The sequence below is a fragment of the Chelmon rostratus genome, chromosome 1, assembly GCF_017976325.1.
Source record: "Chelmon rostratus isolate fCheRos1 chromosome 1, fCheRos1.pri, whole genome shotgun sequence".
Classification (NCBI taxonomy): domain Eukaryota; kingdom Metazoa; phylum Chordata; class Actinopteri; order Chaetodontiformes; family Chaetodontidae; genus Chelmon; species Chelmon rostratus.
Window position 1 is genome coordinate 26,449,400 of NC_055658.1, and position 21,527 is coordinate 26,470,926.

A 21,527-nucleotide genomic window follows, 5' to 3' on the forward strand; every position below is an offset into this window, starting at 1 on the left:
TTATGAATGATTCACCTGGAATGGTTTTCAGTGCACAGGTGTGCCTTGATGAACATTAATTAGTGGAAATTCTTGCTTTCTTACTGTGTTCGAGACCATTAGCTGTGTTGTGCAGAGGTAGTGTTTGTATACAGTTAATGGCGTTATTCGACCACTGTAGTAATCCATATTAAGGCAAGAACTGCTCAATTAAGTCAAGAGAAACAACAGGCATCATTACTTTAAGACATGAAGGTCAGTCAGTCTGGAAAATTTCAAGAACTTTGAATGCATCCTCAATTGCCGTCGCAAAAACCATCAAACACTATGATGAGACTGGCTCTCATGAGGACCGCCACAAGAAAAGAAGACCAACACTTCCCTCTGCTGCAGAGAATAAGTTCATTACCAGTTACCAGCCTCAGAAATCTCCAATTAACGGCACCACAGATTAGAGCCCACATAAATGCTTCACAGAGTTAAAGTAGCAGATGGATCTCAACATCATCTGTTCAGAGGAGACTGTGTGAATCGGCGAGTCGCTGCAAAGAAACCGCAGACGAGACCAATGAGAAGAAGAGAACTGGTTGGGCCACGAAACACAAGAGATGGACATTAGCTTCATTTGTGATTCATTCACAATTCAAGGCAAACTCAACCAGCATGGCTACCACAGCATTCTGCAGCGACATGCCATCCCACCTGGTTTGTGCTTCATGGGACCATCATTTGTTTTTTTACCAGGACAATGACCCAGAACACACCTCCAGGCCAAGAAGGAGAGTGATGGAGTGCTGCATCAGATGACCTGCTTTCCACAATCACCTGACCTAAACCCAGGACTGCAGCCAACAAGTGCTCAGCATATACGGGAACTCCTTCAACACTGTTGGAAATGTGTCATTAAGCTGGTTAAGATAATGCCAATACTGTGCAAAGCTATAAGAGAAAAAGGTGGCTACTTTGAAGAATCTGAAATAAAAGCTAATTTTGCTTTGTTTACACTTTTTCTTTATTACTGCATATGTGTTTTTACATAGTTATGATGTCTTCAGCATTAATCTACAATTTTTCCTCCTGTAACTATAACTTTACACGTTAAGTTACACAGATGCAAGTTGCCTGTGCAGCTGCTGTTTTGGACTACATGGTGACACAATGCATAACCGTTCACTCATAATATCAAATGTTTTAGGTTATAAGGTAGTTGCATATCCATCAGCAGCACTCTGTGCAGTTACATCGCCTGAATTGTGATGCAAGATGCAACGAGTAGGAATTTGCACAACAAAGACCTGATCTATCGGTAACTGGGGAGGCAGAGAATGTGTCAGTGGACTCGGAGATGTGCAACAGGAGGGATAATTTAATTACTGAAAATCTTGTGAGCTCCTTCCTCTGCTTTCCCCCACGGTGTTCAAGGTTAATTGTCATAAGTTCAGGCCAATCTACTGTCGAGGCATGAGGGAAAGGACCAGAGGAGAGATGCCACGCAAAAAAAAAAATTCAATTTTATTAAGATGATTGTGCATTCAAGCAATATTTTCCATTACGCATTGATTCTTCAGTGGAAACTACCGTCAGGCAGCTTCAAAGACTGGCTTCAATTTTCTGCAAAAGTTACTGCTGGTCCCCTCCTCTCACTGACATCACAGAAAATAGAAGAAGCAATGTAGCACATTTACTGAAGAACTAAGTGTGAGTAAAAGGTAATACGAAACGTCCTCTGAACCATGTCCTAAACTAAAGCTCTTGGCTGTGAGATTAACAAAGGTGTTTGGCATCGCAAAGGCGCTGGAGATAGACGCAGGCCATTCCAGACACCAGCATGTTAGCGTGTCTCAGCCGTTTAGAGGATTGCTTGTGTAATGCCATCTGTATTCAGGGGATGAACACCCACTTTTACACCAGGGCAGAGAGAGAGGAGCAACAGTGACTTCAGCCAACATCTGTCGCTTTCCCTCTATCTTCCATTCACTCATCCGCTAGTCGCTTTCATCCACTTAAAATCGGGACACAAGACCGGATATGTTAATTGAAGAAACGACTCACTCTTCAGAATGAATATGAAGGATAAAAGCGTTTCTGAACATGGAACATGAGCTGCGACAAAACGGAACAATGATTGGCTGTTGATATCAGACAGTATTTCTGCAGTGAGCTGTGTCACATACAAGAAACCAGAAAAACTACACATGCAGCGTTCCATGTAAAGGTTTGACTATTAAGATAAGAGCTGGTATTCTTTGTTTGGAAGCTCCAGTAGAAGGTGCAAAGCTGAAATGATGAGTCATTCAACAGAAAAATACTTATATATGTCTAATTTAAAGCTATTTTGATGTTTGAATGATTGTTTTTAAAGAAATCTTCGCTCAGAAGTGCGCAGCCTCCAGAACAAGCCTCCACGGCTCGAGTGGTGGCGGCGGTGACATTAATAACAGGTGAAGGTTGGAAACTGTTGAGGAGTCGCGAAAGCTGTGACACCTGTCACGACTGTAATAGTAAACGGGCCATTATGCAGATCTGCATGATGCTGCCATGCGCGAACTGCTGTTACTTGTTCCGATGTAAAGGAAATGTTTGTACAATACGTCTGTTGCCACAGAAGATTTAATTCTGTGAAATGCGGCTTTCTGTTGACACAGCAGTCACTCGCTGCTGTTTAGGGAAAACTGTGCGGCTAAATGTGATGAGATTTTTTTTTCCGTGTTATTTCGGCGGCAGTTTTGGTGATTGATGATCTTTGTCCAAAAAAAAAGGGCCCAGTCTGTTTTTTCCCTCATTGTCCACCTTCATCCTTAAATGCTTTTCATCTTCGGGGTGGCCAATCTTCACTCTATTCGACTGCTATTTATGCACTTTATGCATCCTTTTCCTTACGCTTTGTGTTGTGCAATCTGGAGGCGGCATCCTTATTTTGTGTTTGTTCAGTCACGTGGCTGCTGCTGCTCATGCTAACTGCCCAGGTCTTCCTCTGTTTATTCTAAACAAGCTGCTGTTGCTGCTCCAAGAAAAGCAGATGCACCATTTTCTGTGCTGAACAGGCACAGAAAATGATACAAGACCTACAAGACACCGAGTGCTTAGAACAGCAAATGTGAAAGTTTCCATGACCTGGATATATGTTGAATCACTGCTGCATGGTAGAAATTGTCAATAGAGAACAATATAAATGGCTAATTGTTACTTTTAGTTTCTAAAAAAAAGGCTAATCAGAGGCCGTTATTGACTTTCATGTAGACTGGTTTTGGGTTATAAGGCTATTAAGCTATAGATAAGCATACATGCAGAAGTTGAATATATTGTGTCTTATTGGGGCTTGGTGCATATCTGTATTCTGGTAGGATTTTGCATTTGATCCTCATACAAGATCAGTGTTGTTTCGTCAGTGAGAGGCTTGAATAATTACTGCAACACACACACACAAGAGGAAGATTTTTAACTGTAATCAACAGATAATAATGATGGAAAACTGGCTGGAGGTTATAGCCATTGATCTGAACCACCTGCCACAGAGACAATTAGTGTATTGGTTGGAATAAATAGGCACATTACAGACACACACATAATTTTGGATCATTTTGACTCCAACCTTTACCAGTGCTGTCAGAACGAGGCCAAAAGGAGCAACTTTGTTGTTCAAATAAAGCCCAAATGAGCGCCTCATTTTCTCCCCACAGACCAAGCAAGGGGGCGAGCAGCACGCCCTGCTTTACTTCGCTATTAACTGAACATGCCTGTGTTTGGTTTTTTGTGATGGGGCGTGACACATATTTGTACACTATGGAGTTTTTACACACAAATGATCTGAATCAAACACAATAAAGCAGTTTTAATATCTTTCTCCAGAACATGTAAATATGCAACCTGAGTTACATGTGCTTTGATTATCAGATGTATATCTTGATACTGACTATGCTGATTTTTGTTTTTAAGCAGCGATTTCCTAAAATATACTGTATGATAAATAGGCAGTGGTTTGTTTGTTATTTATAGGTCATGCTGCGCATTTGCATATTTCTATTTCGGATTCATTCTCGTGTCAGAAAGATCTCACCGCATGTAGTACCGCACTAGAAGAGTCCTGACAGCACGTTGCACACTTTGAACACGGAAACATGACTTAGAAAACCCTGAAGCAGGAGTACTGAAAAACAGCCCTGTTAAATATTGTACATAGAAAACCAGTCTATCATAGCTCTTTCCATTTTGGAGCAGGCCCTGATTTTAATTACTATACATGGTGAATTAGCTAATGAATAATGAATGGATTCCTCACACTAAGTGCTCTGACTGTTAATGCACTTGCAATTCTCTCACTCTAGAACCCCCTCACACACTGCCAATGTTGCTTTCTGATTCTGTCTTTTTTTAGCCCCCTCTCTAAGTCTGATCCACACACACAGTTTCTTCCCACCTCTGCTTTTCTCACCCTGGCTGAGATTTGATTAGATTTTCCTCTGTACGGAATTATTTAGTGACGAGAGTAGAGAATGAGACAGAGAAAGGCTCCGGGTTAGAGGGAGACGGATAGTGGTTCTCGGGGGAGTGAGGGAGAAGGAGAAAGGTGCTTCGAGGAAAGAGAGTGAAACAGCTGGAGGATGAAGGTGCAGTGGAGCTGCAGACATGCAGAGAGAGACGGAGAAAGACAATGTAGTCTGTGTGCTCAGCGTGCACAACTTCAAATTCCAGGGGGTTGGGATAAAAAATAAGAAATCTACAGATATACCTCTACAAATATAGGAAAATATATACTGAACTACGCAAGCAGGCGGTTGTGTGTTTTATCCTGCAGGTCAGCGGGGGAGAACATGTGAACTCCAGACACATCGGTTCTGTGTGGATTTTTTTACATTATTTATCACTATGTCTGCATCGGTTTCTTCCATGTTGTGCAGTTGTCTCCCACAGTTCAAAGACATGCCAGCCATGGCGGAGTGGGCACTCTGAAATGCCTGCTTCATGGTGTGAATGTGTGTCTGTCTATGTGTGTGCTTCCCGCCCAGTGCATGAGTGGATATGATATAGAAAATGCATGGATGGCTTTGCTGACAGTGTAACTATAATTGATGCACTTTCAAGTATTTTAAAATATTTAAAGCTGCTTTAATCTATATTTTTTTATATTATCAATTAGGGATGCATCGATCCACTTTTTTTTTTTCCCTAAATTTGGATATCTGCCGAGATGCCGAGTACCGATCTGATGGCAGTGTTTCATTAATAAGCTGTATGCCTCACTGTCTGGAGGAGAATAGGATCATTCCTTTATGTGTAAGACAGATCAGGTTTCGCTTAAACATTTTTTTTCCAAACCTGGCAAAACAAAATGTCACAAATAAATACATAGATATATACATTTACTGTAACATGTTCCTCTCAGCTCCACAAAATGTTTCAGGTCATTGTTTTGGTTTTTCTGGCTTTCCTCTCTTATTCCATTCCTCTGTGGTTTTTCCAAGCATTGCTGTTTTTCCAGCATAATAGCTCCAAAAGCCCGCTAGCTGCCAACTTCAAAACAGCAGGGAGATAGTTAGCAACTAGCTGGTGAACATAGTGAAGCGTTAAACAGCTACAGAGCCAGAAAAGACCAGAAACAGAGCTAAAGGGAGAGTATGTTCATCAGGTGTCCAGAAACATGACTCAGGATGAATGCTAAGGTTGCTCCAAATCTGTTGGATGTTCACCAGATCACCTTTTAGGCGATGAGTGCTGTTTTCATACCTGGTTTCTGCAGCCTTCAAGTTATGGCATGTTTCAAATATCCAAACTTAGTGATTTTCAGATAAGTTAAAAGATTGCATGCCTCTATGAGCTGAGAAAAATAAAAAATCTCATTCAATAGAGCATGAAAAACATTGCTTGGTAAAATATTTGTTTTAACCATCGAAGAAGCCACCACTTTAGGAGTATTTGCCTTCCCTTGCAGTATGTTTAACATTACACATACAAACACATGGCTTGGTGTCAAGCAAGCTGCATGCTTGGCTCAAATAATCATATGTGAAAGGGAAGAAAAACAAGCTACTGCAGATGAACGATATTCAGCAGCACAGCAGCTGGACAACTGCGCCTCAGGCTAACCGGGACTAAATATAAACAGTGTCTAACATGTAAAGATAACCCGGGGAAATGTTAACTCGGGATTAAAGATCAAGGTTAACAGGTTAACAGACACATGCACGCTGGAGCATGATGGGGTGGACTTATGCCCATTAACAACCGCAGCACGTTTGACAAAGGGGAAATTGATGCTTAAGATACAGCTTGTGTCTCAGTTTCCCATTTGATGGAATTCACACATCGCCATCATCAAGCTGTGAAGTCCTGAATTATCGATATTAACTTTACAGCATGACTATATAATACATCACAAAACTAAAGTACTGCAGACGTATGCACAATTTATTCTTTTTTGGCCCTTTTTGTCTTGATTTGGTAGTGCAGCTCAGGAGAGATGGGCGTGTAGCAAGGGGCCGCAGGTTGGAATCGAGCCTGCAGCAGTAAGGACTCAGCCTTAGTGCACGGGGCACGCACTCTGCCGAGCGAGCCACCAGGACGCCCCGTGGTATGCGCAATTTAAAAAGTTAGCACCGAAATCTCACAGTTGAATTTTAGAGACTTGGGCTGCTGCAGGATTTGTGGTAAAAAGAAGTTGTTTGCCCCATAAACTGTCACCCTGACAATGTGCTGTGCAATCATTACATGAGAAAAAAAAAAAAAAAAAAACATCTTCGTGGATGAAATTCATGCTGCCATCTTTTGAAATGGCCAATAACATCAAAAGATAAATAAGATAAGACAAACGTCAACATTTATTGGGTTTTTAAAGGATGGAATAATCTAGTGATGGTCACACTGTATGCTTATTTTAGATCTCATGCATGATGCTCGTGAAATGTCAGAAAAACAACACCCAAAACAGAAGTAACAAACAGCAAGGACAAACAAGGACAAACCAATGGGAAGCACATTTTGAGGGGGGGATACAAATTTTGGCACAACACCAATCTTAAACAGCTTGTTAGCATGCCAGCTGAGACTTCTCACCATGATCAAATAATGAAAGAAAAACAAGATGGACTACCTACTGTATGCTGTCAACGCTGGCTACACACAATCAATCAGCTATCAGCAGTGAGAAACTTAACACAATCCCTCACCTAGCACAGCCGCAGCTAGTCTGTTCGGCAGCTGGCTCGGCAGATAATAAAACGTAATAACACTTCCTCCATCACTAACAAAACAAGGGGTAATGATCATCATCGTCATCATCATCAGCGCACAATACAAAGTTAAAAAGGCACCTAATGTTCGTGTTGCGACAATGCAACAAATCCCAGGCCTGGCAAATGACCTTGCACAAGCAGAACAATAACGCGGCTCATGGTGATGATTTGTGATCCTCTTGGTAGATCTGAGCCTTTACAAGAGCCCGTGTTTACAGTGTACATCCATCTTTGACAAAATTGTTGACTGCCACTTGAATAATTGCGTTTTCCCTGCTTTGATTTCTGACTGACTTTAAGATGGTCTCCCACCGAGCGTCATGCATTCGCTGCTAATGTATCAAAGCAGATTAACAGGCAGAGAAGAAAAGAGGAGGGGAAAAGAGGAGAGGGAAAAAAAATCTAAATCACACCACTGAGAAAGTGTCTGCTGCACAGCTTTCATTTATTGAGTCCAAATATATTTGATGATGGTTATTTTTAAAACAGACCTTAATCCTCTACTCACCCTTCATCGTGAGGTAGATAATTATAGTAATCTGGTGGAAGGGAATTTAATTTCCTAGCTGTGCGTCGTTGCATTCGGATGGACTTTATGAAAGGAATCTATAGTGCCCTACAAATTCTGAGAGTTGGATGAGAACACATATGCAACACAGACCATTTCGTAGGATCCACTTCTGCAAATTTGAGATAGTAATTAGCTCTAGTGGCACCAGATCATATAGCGCAACCTGGCACATGGCAGGGATATACTTTAAGGAGAATAGCAGAGAAGTGCCCATTGTTCCTTTTGTTCTATATAGAGGATGAGGTGAATAGATTGCCTTCAAAGTAGGACAACCTAATGGCGCTCTCCTAATATTCACTTCAAATAAAAATCTACCCTCTACTTCTGGAAGCTTTGTGTCTTATGTTGGGAATTTCTTTTGAAGATGTTCCGAGTAGGAGAGATTTACTATCCTCGCATTGTAGCCAGACAGGAAAGAGCTTGTAATGTACACGCCGTTCTTGTCCTGCCCTTGAGCAAGCCGGCGATTCCCCGCTGACTCTCTGCACGGCTCCAGGGGCGCTCTATGTGAAGACGACCCGACACTCTGACCTCCCCGGAGGGAGCAAAGTAAAAAGAGTTTCACTGCGGGGATCAATACAAGTATCACATCGTTATGACTTTATTCAAGTCAGTTAAGCAATTTGGGAAAGAGGGGTTTAGCTTGCATTTAATCCTTGACCACGATATGCAGGCTTCTACTTAATGTGTATTATGTGTAATTCTTGCACTGTGTGTGTGAGTGTGTGTACTATTGAAGGATTAAATGTGATCCTAAGGTGAATGTGTGCGTATTTATTTCACAGCAAAAGTTGGGAATTATCTCATAGTCCCAATCTCAGTGCACAGTGAATACATTTTGGGTTTTTGAAGCTGCAGAATATTATAGAATCATAAGAGCATATAGGTTTTTCCATGCAACATAACATAAAGGTAATTACGCGTTAACAGCCTAGTTATAGTCTCACAGGTGCGCACTGTATGCTCTTTATGGAAGCATAACTAGATGATTAGATGCTGTGTGCTTTCTAGGCCAATTCATACGGTGAAGCCCATTAACTATACAGAAGCTATGTTTCTGTAAAGCTTTCATCTCGGAGCATTTTATAAGACTCAGAGTGGATACAGATCTGAACCCAACCAGACGTCGCAGCACTTGTAATCCATCACTGCTGCATCAGAACAGTGACATCCACTTTTAAATTTTGAAAGAAGTTCTGCTCGCCATGACATATTAATGCTTACAGTCGGGAGCACCGTGTCAGCTAAAGCGAGCCGGGAGGAGCATCTTGCTTCTGTTTGTTTCTGTGATTTCCACGTTCTACTGATCTCTCCACCCTGCTGCAACATTTGGCCAAGTCAAAAGCCAGCCAAGCCAACAGATAAACCGGAGCAAGACATTTCCAACAGCTATAGCTTCATACGGCGAGTAGTTCGTAGCTTTGTCACGATTTTTGTTTAAGATTTTGGATTAGAAGAAAAGCGGTCTATGGTTGCCACAAGTCAAAGTCTAATCAAGTGTATGCCTTTCAGCACATTTAAAACAACATGAGCTGACCAAACATGGGCAAGACAGCAAAAATCATTCATATAACCAAGCAAAGATCAAGATAAAATCAATTCATGCAAAAACTAATAGAACAACCATTATAAAAGTACATGCATTTATTTAGCAGTGAGAGAAAAGAGGTGGACCTAATGCTGTGCCTACCACAGATCTAATACTCAATGGCCTCCGCCTACATCTTTTCAGTCTTTGGATGTATGGATTTGATATGTCTGTGGGTGTGTGAGTGTAAACAGTTTTCATTATTAACATTTTATTTTATCAACCTTAAAGACTTAGGCCTCAATGCTGCATCAAGCCAATTTACTAGACACAACTTGTGCCACCAGGATTACACATCACAAACGTGACCTTGAGATATAGGTTCACGCATGCAATCAGCGAATCTGTGTCGACAGCAGTCCACATTCCAACTGTGTGTCAGCATAGGCGAACACACACATGCTGTAGCCTCAGCATTGCATTGAAAGAGGACGTGTTAATGACTTTTTACATACTGACAGACGTAGGGCAGCATCCAGACAAAGGATTTACAATGAGAGGCAGTGGCGCACTGGTGGGCAGCAATCTTAAACACAAGAACAAAAGACTGCACCACGTATGGTGCCATCTGTTGTCAGTATCCTGTCACCCCAGTGTGAACACAAAAGCTCCAGAGAGAACTGCCTCCAACTTCTCCTATTCAGTCAATTTGCAAACAGGAATGGCCGGAATTCATTGGCAAATAGCTGTGACTGAACAGGGGACACTCCAGTGAACTAATCCCTTCAAGCGCTCTGCATTTTGCAGGGAGCGGCAACCTGCCAAGACTGGCCATTGAAACTACATTGCTATTGTGTCATTTTTAATGCAGCACTGTTGCCTTCCTCAACACTACCAACGAATAACGGCATTTTGGCCTTTTGGAAGAATTGCCGCTTATGTAAGTGATAGGCCACAGGAAGGCAGAAATCTAAACGGTCCCGACAAAGTGCAAACTAAAATAGTTTTTATCTCTGGCCATGAGAATTTGAATTTATGCGTTATATCATTAAAACTTAACTCCTGGCCCACATTCTACAGCTTTTGAACCTAAAAGAATTCACATTCAATATGTTATTAACACATTTGGAAAGTGCCAAGTTCCCATGATGAAGCATAGGATGTAGCAAGGGCATCACTGCGATGTGGAGCCTTTTTAATTAAATATTAAATAATTCATCTTTCAAACACAATGAGTGTCAAGAGTTCATTCAGAATTCTCTTGCTAGCCGTCCAACGTCGGGCCACAGCTGCATGTTCACCTACTTCACCAGGCGCACAAATCCTCTGCTAAAGCGGTGATCTGTTTAACTACTGTAACAAGGCAGCTTATGGGGCCTGTGCAGCTCATTATTCTGCCAGTGCTGCTGGCTGTGTGTACTCACCTACCTAAACCAGACTGCCACCTGCTTTTGTTGCACTGCATGAGGAGGGAATGTGTCTGCACAGTTTTCTGGTCACCACAACCACAGTGTGATGCAGTGAGAGAGTTAGTCCATATCGGTGAAAACAATTATATGAGTCCCTCCTGCCTGAGTCATGCCAACACACTGTCACTGTGCTGTGTTTCCGTTTGGTCCAATCAGCCTCGACTGCCACGATGCCCTTCAACATACAACCGGCCGATCCTGCAGATATCTTTTTAGGAACGCAGTCATGGGAATAGATTGGTGGGCTAGACAAGTGACACGAATACTAAGAGCGCCCTCGCATTCAGTCAGTCCCCCGCCCAGGGCATCCTGTCTTAATCCTTTTGCAGAGACCAGACAGAGCCTTGGCAGAGTGCATTTAAACATGGAGGCCCCTGCAGATTATTTAGCCCATGCAATTATCATAATGGAGGTAGCATAAGGTAATACGTGAATAGGAATTGAATTATCACTTGAAAGGTGTCTCTTTACCCTCTCGCTCTCCCTCTTTCCAGTATTGGCACAAGGCAGCGACCTTCCTCTTCTCTACCTTGAAATTAATAAGGCACATGAAATAACATACAGGAACTCTACATTCTGTAAGGTGGTGCTGTTTAACACCATCGCACGAATGTCCAGATGTGTACGGTCTTTAAAATGCAAAGCAAGCTGCGTTTGTTTTTAAGTTTCTCTTCTATTGAAGTCCAATTATCTTATTCAAGGGTATTTAATAAACAAAAGCAAACAAACCAGGGCGTCTCAATTCAATAACCACAATTACAATCATCAGTCTATAGGGCAAGCTGGCTGGGTGGCTGATAATAATATTAGATTTCTCCTCAGAAACAAGAGATTGATTAAAAATAATGTCTTTTGCACTGTTCTCATACATAATACCACACAGCAGCATATTGCCTGATAGCGAATTCCAATGTGTCTGAAAGTTTTTTTTTTTTTCCCTCACAGTGATCGTCTGCCTGACCATAATTCCAGATGGCAGTTTGATTGCTCTCAGTTTTGCCTTTCTTTTAATTTAATCTCATTCCATCACAGACAGGAGAAAATGAGCTTGGTCATCTAAAATTGTGATGATTTCCAATAATATGATCGTGCCATCTGGGATCGCTGCTGCCTGCAGGGGACGGTTTGGGTTAAGCTCGGGTCAGCGGGCCAAGCGGACCAACTCTTTTCTCACAGCTCATGATGAAGAGGCCGAAATCAGTGCCTGTTCTCTTGTTGGTCAGAGAAAACACAGCTTGTTTGGATAGTTATGGACTACCTTTGGCTTTACATTCAGTAGAACAATGTCAGAAATTTGGTAATAAATTAGCAGGAGTATTTTCAGTACAGTAAGCTGGACATATATATTTCTAATCCATATATCTTTATTGGGCTTTGAACATTTTCAGCATAAACCCTAATGCCACTCTGAAGCTTAATCAATCTTTTTTCACAATAACATGAAATCAAATGACTGCAAAATGAGAGGGGTTGCAAATTGCGCCAAAATCATTGAAATCACTGTCAGCCAAGCCTGCAGTTCCATAAAGCTTTGGAGCCGCTTGTAGCTCATTGTTTAGAATTAAATGACCTGCATACAGTATTTGGTGTATGGTTGAGTCAATATATCAGTCGGCTTGTTTTCTTGTTTTTGTGCTCCCTCTTGTCCAAAAATCGATGAATACACCTTTAAAATTAAAGGAACCAACAGAGCTTTTATGTGAAAATTCAATTGCATTGTTCTACTACAACGTTCTATTGAACTGTCCAGAATAACCGAGAATTGCTTAAAATGTAATACAAAAAGCAACTGAGTAAACGCTCCTGGTCAGCTTAATCAAATTCCTGCAGTTGTCATAGCATAGTGAACCCTATAGCTGAGATCCATTCAGCCTTTTCACAAATGCCCTTGGCAGCCATCCATTCATGAAGCACTTTATCTCCGGAGCGATGAGAGAAAACACTTCAGCATAACCCACTACTATGACCTTGCTTATACATTTGCTTTTCCTTTCTATATCTGCAGCCGTCTTTCAACAAGACATTGGAGAATCGTATCTCCCATGCAATCAAAACGATGCTACTGTACCTTGAATCCACAGAAAATGAAATATTGCGGCTTCAGTCAGGTGTATTTCAGCCATTTTGCCAGGATGCTCTTGGTATGCTCATCGCCTTGAAAATTAAGTATTACGGCTGCCGTCAATTGTACTTTAAATGATCCCATTGAAGGTGAAGAAACTGTTTCAATTTGGTTTCATGCATAGCTGGAATAAAGATTTCTCATTCTTCTTTGCACATCACACTAAGTAAGATTGTTTTCCACAGAAAGTGTAACTAAAGAAATAAACAGCAAAACATAGTTTGGCCTAAACCACAGTGCATTGCAGCAGTGGCCTGTAATCCTTCTCGTAGAGGTGACCCGCAGCAACACACCTGGCTTAAAACACTCGCTTAATGTGCTAAAAGTCTATTATTTAAAAGCATCACTCTGACAACAACTGGCCCAACCAAACCAGATGATGAAGACAAGGCAAATAAGAAATGTCTATCAGGCGTTAGCAGCTAGAGGAAATGACAGATGTGATTATGACAATACACCAAGCATTATGATGCACATGCCAGCTGCAGTAAGGCCTGTGGTCTAAACAACCTGAACTCACCCCATTACAGGCACAGACACGGTTTTAAATTGGCTGCAGCAAGCAAGCTAGTGACAATGCTTTAAAAAAAAAATATTTGTTGGATAACACCATCCCAGAAGAATAAAAAATGTTCAAGAAAATGCTCTTTATTTTTGCTGCTCTGAGACTCGTCCGGTCATCGAAGGGGCCATCATTTCTGTTCCTGTTAAAAGAATAGACTTTGGCTGATAAGTCAGCAGCACCCAACATCTCGTAGATTTATTTCCCTAACACCATCACTCTCCGTACTGAGGCCAAGATGGGGGAGGGGGATCGGCTTTTTTTTTTTTTTTTTTTTTTTTCAGGTGGAGCGGAGTGAAGCACTCTCAGTCTGCATGTCAGAATGAGACAGCAGCAGAGCTGGCCTCTAGTTATCATGGCCCCAGTGCAACATTTGAACCCCCCCCTCCCCACACACAGACGCACACATATCCCCGGCGACATACAGTAAGCAAACAATCATGAAACATGCACACACACACACACTGCAACAAAGAGGTTTATTCCTCTGAGAGTGCTGGATTTAAAAGTCTAGTCTTCACTTCAACTGCACGGAGCAACACGAGCAGATGCTCACAGTCATGAAATCAAATTACCTACTTAACAAACAAAATAATTATTCAGATGTTTCCATACGTGTAGGCTACTAATGCGTTCATAACTGAACAGCGCAACGACACTTCAGACATAAAGCTGCTCACAGATGCAGGATTTGGAAGCACAGCACTCACTGTTTTGTGAGCTCATTGCTGGTGTGTTTTACTGACCCGATTATTACTGTATTTTCTTTATCTTTATAATTCTACTGTTTGAATCTGTCATGGCAAGAAAAGCATGAATGTTCATACATTGTACTGGGCCATAGTTAATTTATGTTTCACTTAAATTAAAAACTAAAACAGTTTATTTGTTGGTTTAACCTCCTGCATCTGATCTGCAAAAACCTTTTGTGTTTGGTTTTGTTTAATTTTAAACGATCAAACAAGTAATCTGCCAATTCTTTTTGAAATTAATCACTTTGTCTATAACATGCTGTGAAAAAAGCACTAAATTATGTCTTCTATCTGACCAACAGTCCACAACCCAAAGACACTCAGTTTACGATCACTTGTGATGAAGACTAACAGCATATCCTCACCTCTGAGAAGCTGGAACCAGAGAATATTCTGCATTTTTGCTTTAAAAAGTATTTTTCAAAAAAAGGTGGTGATCCATTTTCTGCTCATCAAATACTTGATCGATTGAATAATTGTTTAAAGCTCTATTTAGATTTCCTCCAAACCATTTTAAAAGACACTGCTGGCAGTATTAGACATCCTTTCTGTACAGTTTTTGGTCAACAAATCCTCTGAAAACACCAAACAATGAGTTGATCCACCTCGTAGCCATGCTTAAATTTATTCATCTGCGGCATAGAGCTCCACTATTGTCCACAAACTATTAAAAAAGATAAGTGAGCCTTAGTATTGCACTGGGTGACATGTTCCTTCATTATAATCAAGATGGGTAGTTTTTACTCAATTCTATGCACTCACAAGCGCACCAAGTGTAGAAAAATTCACTATTTACTCTGAGTTAATTACAGTTCTCAGCTGTCTGAGGATAGTATTAAGCCTTTTTAACACATGGGAACTGTGCATTTGCGACCTGTTTTTTAAGGTTTACATGTTCAATAGTAATAGATGGACTTAAAGCTGAGTGCCACAGACACAGTAGAAAGTCTGAAAGTATTTAGAGTTGGACTGCTGCAGTGATGGTTTTGGTCTTTTCCTGGGATTTGTTGACAATAAGAAACATGCCTCATCCTTTAGCATACTGTCTTGTTGTTAGGTAGCTTAGGCCTTTATTTATTGTATATACTGTAGGTGCTAATATATTCATTAGCACTGAAAATGTGTGTCATAATTTCAAACACTGACACAATGTACTTGTTATCCGTCTGTATCTCCTAGGCACTGTGTGCGCGCACAGGTCTTGTGAGGCCCAGATGGCCTGTGAGGTTTCAAAATCAGCACGAACGAGGTTAAAAACAAGACGTGCAACAAACGTATGCAAATCTAATGAATCCGTAATGTGTTGAATGAATTAGCACGATGACATTCAGCTGATCAGACAGCCCTCTCAGTGGCCACGGGCCTCTTTCTCCATTAAGATGAGACTTGCCAGATTTCATATCACTTCACATTTTACCCACTCAATCAATTTCACACTCACTGGATCAACCGCAAATGGCTGTGATCAGTGATTGTCTAATAAACACGTGACTTTTAGCCATTTTATTATTACATTTAATGCAGGGTTATGAAAACTCCTTCTGATGGGATTAGCATGCTCACTGCTGAACATGAGGCATCTTTGTCTGATAGTAGAAGTACAACATGAGATGTTCATTTTTAATCCTATTGCGCACGAAACAGTCCAAATCCCCCCTTCGCACTCTGAAGGGAAATGCTAAACATGTCAACAAGTGTAGAAAAAAGTCAAAATCAAAATGCGACTGCAAAGCAAATCGTTCAATAATGCAACATTTCTTGTTACGTTTCATCCTCATTGATGTTTTATCTTCTTCAGTTTGACTCGTGTGGAGCAGCGTTAACGTATTTCTTGTCATATTCATACCACGAGACTTTTTTTTTTTGGAAGTGTTAATTTCTTGATTGGTGGACACCCAGTTTTTTAAGGTGTTTGCATCGCAGACTGCCAAGCTTGCTTCCCTGTTGAGCAGGAATGTCCAAGCTAACACATCTCGCAGAAAGTCGCTGCTTGCGGTGCACACTGACAAGACTCTAATCAGCTCACATTGTAGTTTAAGTGTTCTGAAATACTCTGCTTTATTGCTTCCTTGCTATGCGCACCCTGATTGAGACATACGTTACCTTAGCACTTTTCCAACAAACTCATTATAACAAATGAATTTGGCAAATCACAGTGGTGTCAAACATAATGCCAGTGGCTGTTGGTGCAGAAGCAGAAAAGTAAGGGTGGGTGTGTTTTTATGTTGCTGGCAGGATTTTAGATGTAAGCAGCTACTGCTTTCAGCCTCTATGAATACATGTTGAGCGTGCCTGGATGGAATTAATCCACACAGTGTTGCGCCAACAAAGGGAAGATGTTTGGAGCAAATGTCTTTCTTCTGCGATATCTGTGCCTACACTTTATGTAATGAGGCAATCTATGCAGATAAATGGTATTCAGATAAAATGTTCTATCATGCATGTGGCCAAAGCTTCGATTCGTCTGTGAGTAGCACATCAACATGCTCATTGCAGAATTATGCTTTTTTTTCATTAAGCGTTCCAGTGGAAATGCAAACGGAGGTGCTTTATTGACAGCTGATGATCTCCATCAGAGTGTTTGTCATGTCTGACATTTTCTTCTCTTAGGTGGCAGCGCAGGCTTGTTGTAATTCCAGCCAGACAAAATGAGCTCCTGCCAGTGGGATGCCTCATTCGATCTGATTCCCCAGCAGAGGCTCATCTCTCCACAGGCCTTCTCCACTGCGACTGGCGTGGAAGCCTGGCTGGTGCAAAACCGAGCCACATGTAGACTCATTTCTACTGATTAAGTCAGCCACTCATCCTCAGTGGAGAACATTTCCACCTCAGTTAGCAATTTTTACAGTTTAGAAAACACCTGTCATAATACGCCCGTGTCTTCTTGCTCGTGGGTTGACGGAAAGAGACGATTAGCAGATATCTTGAGTTGGAAGAGTTGGAAAGAGACAAAGAGAATGTTTGAATGTACGCACCCAGCAGGCGAGGCAAATGTTTTTTGCACAAGGCAAGAGTGCTTTGCTCTTGGCAAAGGCATTAACTGCACTGAAGAATGGTGTCGGCATCACTTAATAGCAAAGCTTGACACAATGCTGTCACACTTTATAATTCCACATCATATATGATTTGTTTGGCATACAGTAGGCCATGTATTGATTTATTTGTAGGCTTCCATCTTAGTGGGCAGAAAATAACAAGGGCTGCACATTAACATTAACACTGCAGTGTGGAGGAGGGAGGCTCTATGTGCATGAATTATTCTATTTTTATCTTGAGCACACTTCCTCAACACTGAATGAACTCATCCAATCTAATTTGAACTAATCTAACAGAGCAACAAGTTTCTTGTTAGTTACCTGATTTGGGAGATAATACATTTTGCCAGGGATTTTGGTGTGACGATAGACTGGATCGTAATAAAAATTAAACAGCACCGCAATAATGCTTTGAATAGGAACTAATCACGAATCAATGAAAAATGCTGTTTTTGGAGCTCCAGGAAATGAATCACAGATGAAATATTTCAAAGGCAAAAAATTTCAAAGTTCTTTAGTATAAAGTTTTTCATATATTACTGTTTTACATCAAGATAAAAGCACAATTTCAGCCAACAATAGCTGGACTTCATCGTTGTTTGCCAGTGTATGTATTTCACAGGATGAATTGCTTTTTGCATTGTTTTTCTCTGCATGGATACTCATGGATACAATTTTCCTATTGGCACTCAGACATTATTTGTGGTGTTGCAGGACCCCTTTCATTGAGTGTAACGCTTTGGTGCTGTGCTGGGAAGAATGGGTCCCACTGACATCAACAGATAGTAGTATGTCTTTTAAGACTTTCACAGAGGCTTTGTGTATTGTGTGTGTAAAAACCTAGGATTCGAATGAGTAAGGGGGCTTCCAAGAAATTCACTGGTCGTTTTTCATTTTCAGTCTGCAGTGTAGATGAATCAGCTTCTGTGAAGACTGAAAATCTGGGACAATCCAGGGTTAGGGAGCTAACAAAAAGCTTGTTAGGCCTATTCCACAGATGGGCAGTATTGTCAATTAGCCGAAGCTGTTAATACATCTTTCTCTTGTTCTCTCGTCATTCTGTGCACACTGTGTTGTATGAATAAATTTGGGCTGGAAGAAATGATTATTTTCATATCAATTAATCTGGTATTAGTTTTTTTTATGAATCTTTCCATCTATAATACGTCAAAAAATGCTGAAAAGCGGTCATTCTGATTTCCCAGAGCTCCATGTTACGTCTTTGTTTTATTGTTTGTTTCATCTGACTAACAATCCAAATCCCAAAGTCATTCAGTTTTCAATCTAGCAGACAAAAGCAGCATTTGTTGTTGTGAGAAGCTGAAACAAGCAATTATTTTTGGGTAAAAAAGCCAAAAATGTTTTTATTTGTTAAGTCATTGATACGGTACCTGTAACTCACTACAGCAACATCAGCAATGTACTCCTCACTTGTTTATGTGGTTGCTAAATGTCACTCTTCCTGTTTTCTTCTTGTTGCAGAGAACACAAACAGCAGATGAACTATGAATGCTGAACACAATGATCTCCTCCCTCCAGCGCCAGACAATGAGAGGTCGTAGGCTGAAGGGGGCGCTGTCCAACCCCCTCTTTGTGTTGCTTTTGGCCCTTCATATCCTGGTGGTGGCTGGGCTGGTTCGTGCTCAGACCTGTCCTTCTGTCTGCTCATGCAGTAACCAGTTCAGCAAAGTCATATGCACCCGCCGCAGTCTACGGGATGTCCCAGATGGCATTTCCACCAACACTCGCTACCTGAACCTCCAGGACAACCTCATCCAGGTCATAAAGGTGGACAGTTTTAAACATCTGCGCCATCTGGAGATCCTGCAGCTGAGCAAGAACCACATCCGCAGCATTGAAATTGGCGCCTTCAATGGGCTGGCCAGCCTCAACACCTTGGAGCTCTTTGATAATCGGCTCACGACAATCCCCAATGGAGCATTTGAGTACTTGTCAAAGCTGAAGGAATTGTGGTTACGGAACAACCCTATCGAAAGTATACCATCTTATGCCTTCAACCGGGTTCCATCGCTTCGAAGGCTAGATCTAGGTGAGCTCAAGCGTCTCTCCTACATTTCTGACGGAGCCTTCAAGGACTTGAGCAACCTGCGCTACCTGAACCTGGGAATGTGCAACCTCAAGGAGATCCCCAACATCTTACCATTGGTAAGGCTTGAAGAGCTAGAAATGTCAGGAAACCAGATCTCTGTTATCAAGCCCAGCTCATTTACAGGATTAGTGAACCTTCAGAAGCTGTGGATGATGCATGCCCAGATCCAAACTATCGAGAGGAATTCCTTTGATGACCTTCAGTCACTGGTGGAGCTCAATCTGGCTCACAACAACCTAACATTTCTACCACACGACCTCTTCACACCATTGCATCGTCTGGAGCGGGTCCACCTCCATCACAACCCTTGGAACTGCAACTGTGATATCTTGTGGCTTAGCTGGTGGCTGAAGGAAGCAGTTCCTGCCAATACCAGCTGCTGCGCCCGTTGTCATAGTCCTGCAGTCTTTAAAGGTCGCTACATCGGGGAATTGGACCACAGCTTCTTCCAGTGTGATGTTCCCGTCATCGTGGAGCCACCCAGTGACTTGAATGTGACAGAAGGCATGGGCGCAGAGCTTAAATGTCGTACAAGCTCGTTGACATCCATCAGCTGGCTTACACCAAATGGCTCACTGGTGACACATGGGGCTTATAAGGTGCGTTTGTCTGTACTCAATGATGGGACACTGAACTTTACTAGCGTCACAATGCAGGACACTGGGACTTACACCTGTATGGTTAGCAACACAGCAGGAAACATTTCTGCCTCTGCTGTGCTTAATGTCACTTCTGTGGAAAACAGTGGGGTGACCTATTTCACCACAGTCACAGTGGAGACCATCGAGACCCCGGGGGATGATAGCCAAACACCACTTCCACCATTTGGCTGGGTGTCATCCTCAACAACGAAAGGTACACCTGTTTCCACAAGGACCACAGAGCGGACTTACACCATTCCAGTTGTAGATCTGGATGGGGAGGGAGTCCTCAATGGCCTGGATGAGGTGATGAAAACCACCAAGATTATAATTGGCTGCTTTGTGGCCATCACGCTTATGGCTGCTGTTCTGCTGGTTATTTTCTACAAGATGAGGAAGCAGCATAACCAGCAGGATCCTGATGGGCCTGCCTCCTCCATGGAGGTCATTACTGTTGAAGAAGAGCTTGCGGGTGTCGCTGCAATGGAGAGACACCTATCGCTGCCCCCTCTGGAGCACTACAACCACTACAACACCTACAAGAGCACTTACCACCACCCTCCTATGCTCAGTACCATACACAGCTCAGCCACACAGGAACCTTTACTGATTCAAGCCTGCTCAAAAGACAATGTACAAGAGACCCAAATCTGATCTTGAATTTGACTTAATATCCAGTATCAGCAGTTTCATGCTTGGAGTACAATGGACCAAAACATGAAGATAAAGGAAATCATAATGACATTGACTTGATAGAGTTGATGTTGATAAAGGCGATAAATCAGCATTCGGCAAAGGGACGACATATGATACTTTAACAAGTGTCTTTACAAAAACAAAGATTATTTATTAAAAGTATGTCTAGTGGCTAAATGAAGAAAAACAATTTGTGATAGCTTTTTAGCTCATTTTATTTCTCTCTCTGTGTAATACTGCACAAAGGGAAAGAATGGTTTACTGAAAGTGAATACAGAATGCATCAAATGCAGCTCATGTGAAACCACAGTGGAAATTGGCCTTATACAAAAAATAATGCAACATCATTGATTAAATGATTGGATTTTACCTGATAACGTGTATTGTTGAGGGGCATGACTTAAATATTTGAGCATATAGTTGCTAGTTCTTCAGCATACCATGTCCAATTTGAAGGAGATTTTTGAGAGGCAAAACATAAAATTGGTTTATTTTCATGGCAATCATATTCAAGCCGTCAGTCAACACAAAATGAGATCTTTTAATGGCACGGTTCTGGATGATATCACAGTGAAGCCAGCATGCCTGAGGAGCAAAACAGCCAAATGAGTAAATGTGCATTTCCCCTGCGGCTCCTAAACAACAGCTATACATCCTTCACTTTAATTAAGATTAAGTTCCTGTTCCCACTCCTCCTCCTACCTTTTCTCTACACTTCTACCTTTACTGCGTCTTTCCTTGTACTCCACCTCTCTCCTTCTGTCTCTGAATTCTCCATCTTCCCTGTCTATCCTTTGTCTGTTTTCTCCCAGCTCTCCTCTCCTCCGTGTCCT

General features: G+C 41.7%; 1 protein-coding gene across 1 annotated transcript; it reads left to right on the top strand.

Moving 5' to 3' along the window:
* The first annotated feature begins 18,756 nt into the window (after positions 1-18,756).
* On the top strand, positions 18,757-20,652 carry lrrc4cb (leucine rich repeat containing 4C, genome duplicate b). The gene has a single exon (XM_041941530.1). The coding sequence runs from the start codon at positions 18,757-18,759 to the stop codon at positions 20,650-20,652; it is 1,896 nt and encodes a 631-aa protein (XP_041797464.1).
* Positions 20,653-21,527: the final 875 nt, after the last annotated feature.

What these genes read in the sequence shown, in the direction of transcription:
- lrrc4cb (XM_041941530.1), top strand. Translation starts at nt 18,757, where the DNA reads ATGCTGAACACAATGATCTCCTCCCTCCAGCGCCAGACAATGAGAGGT.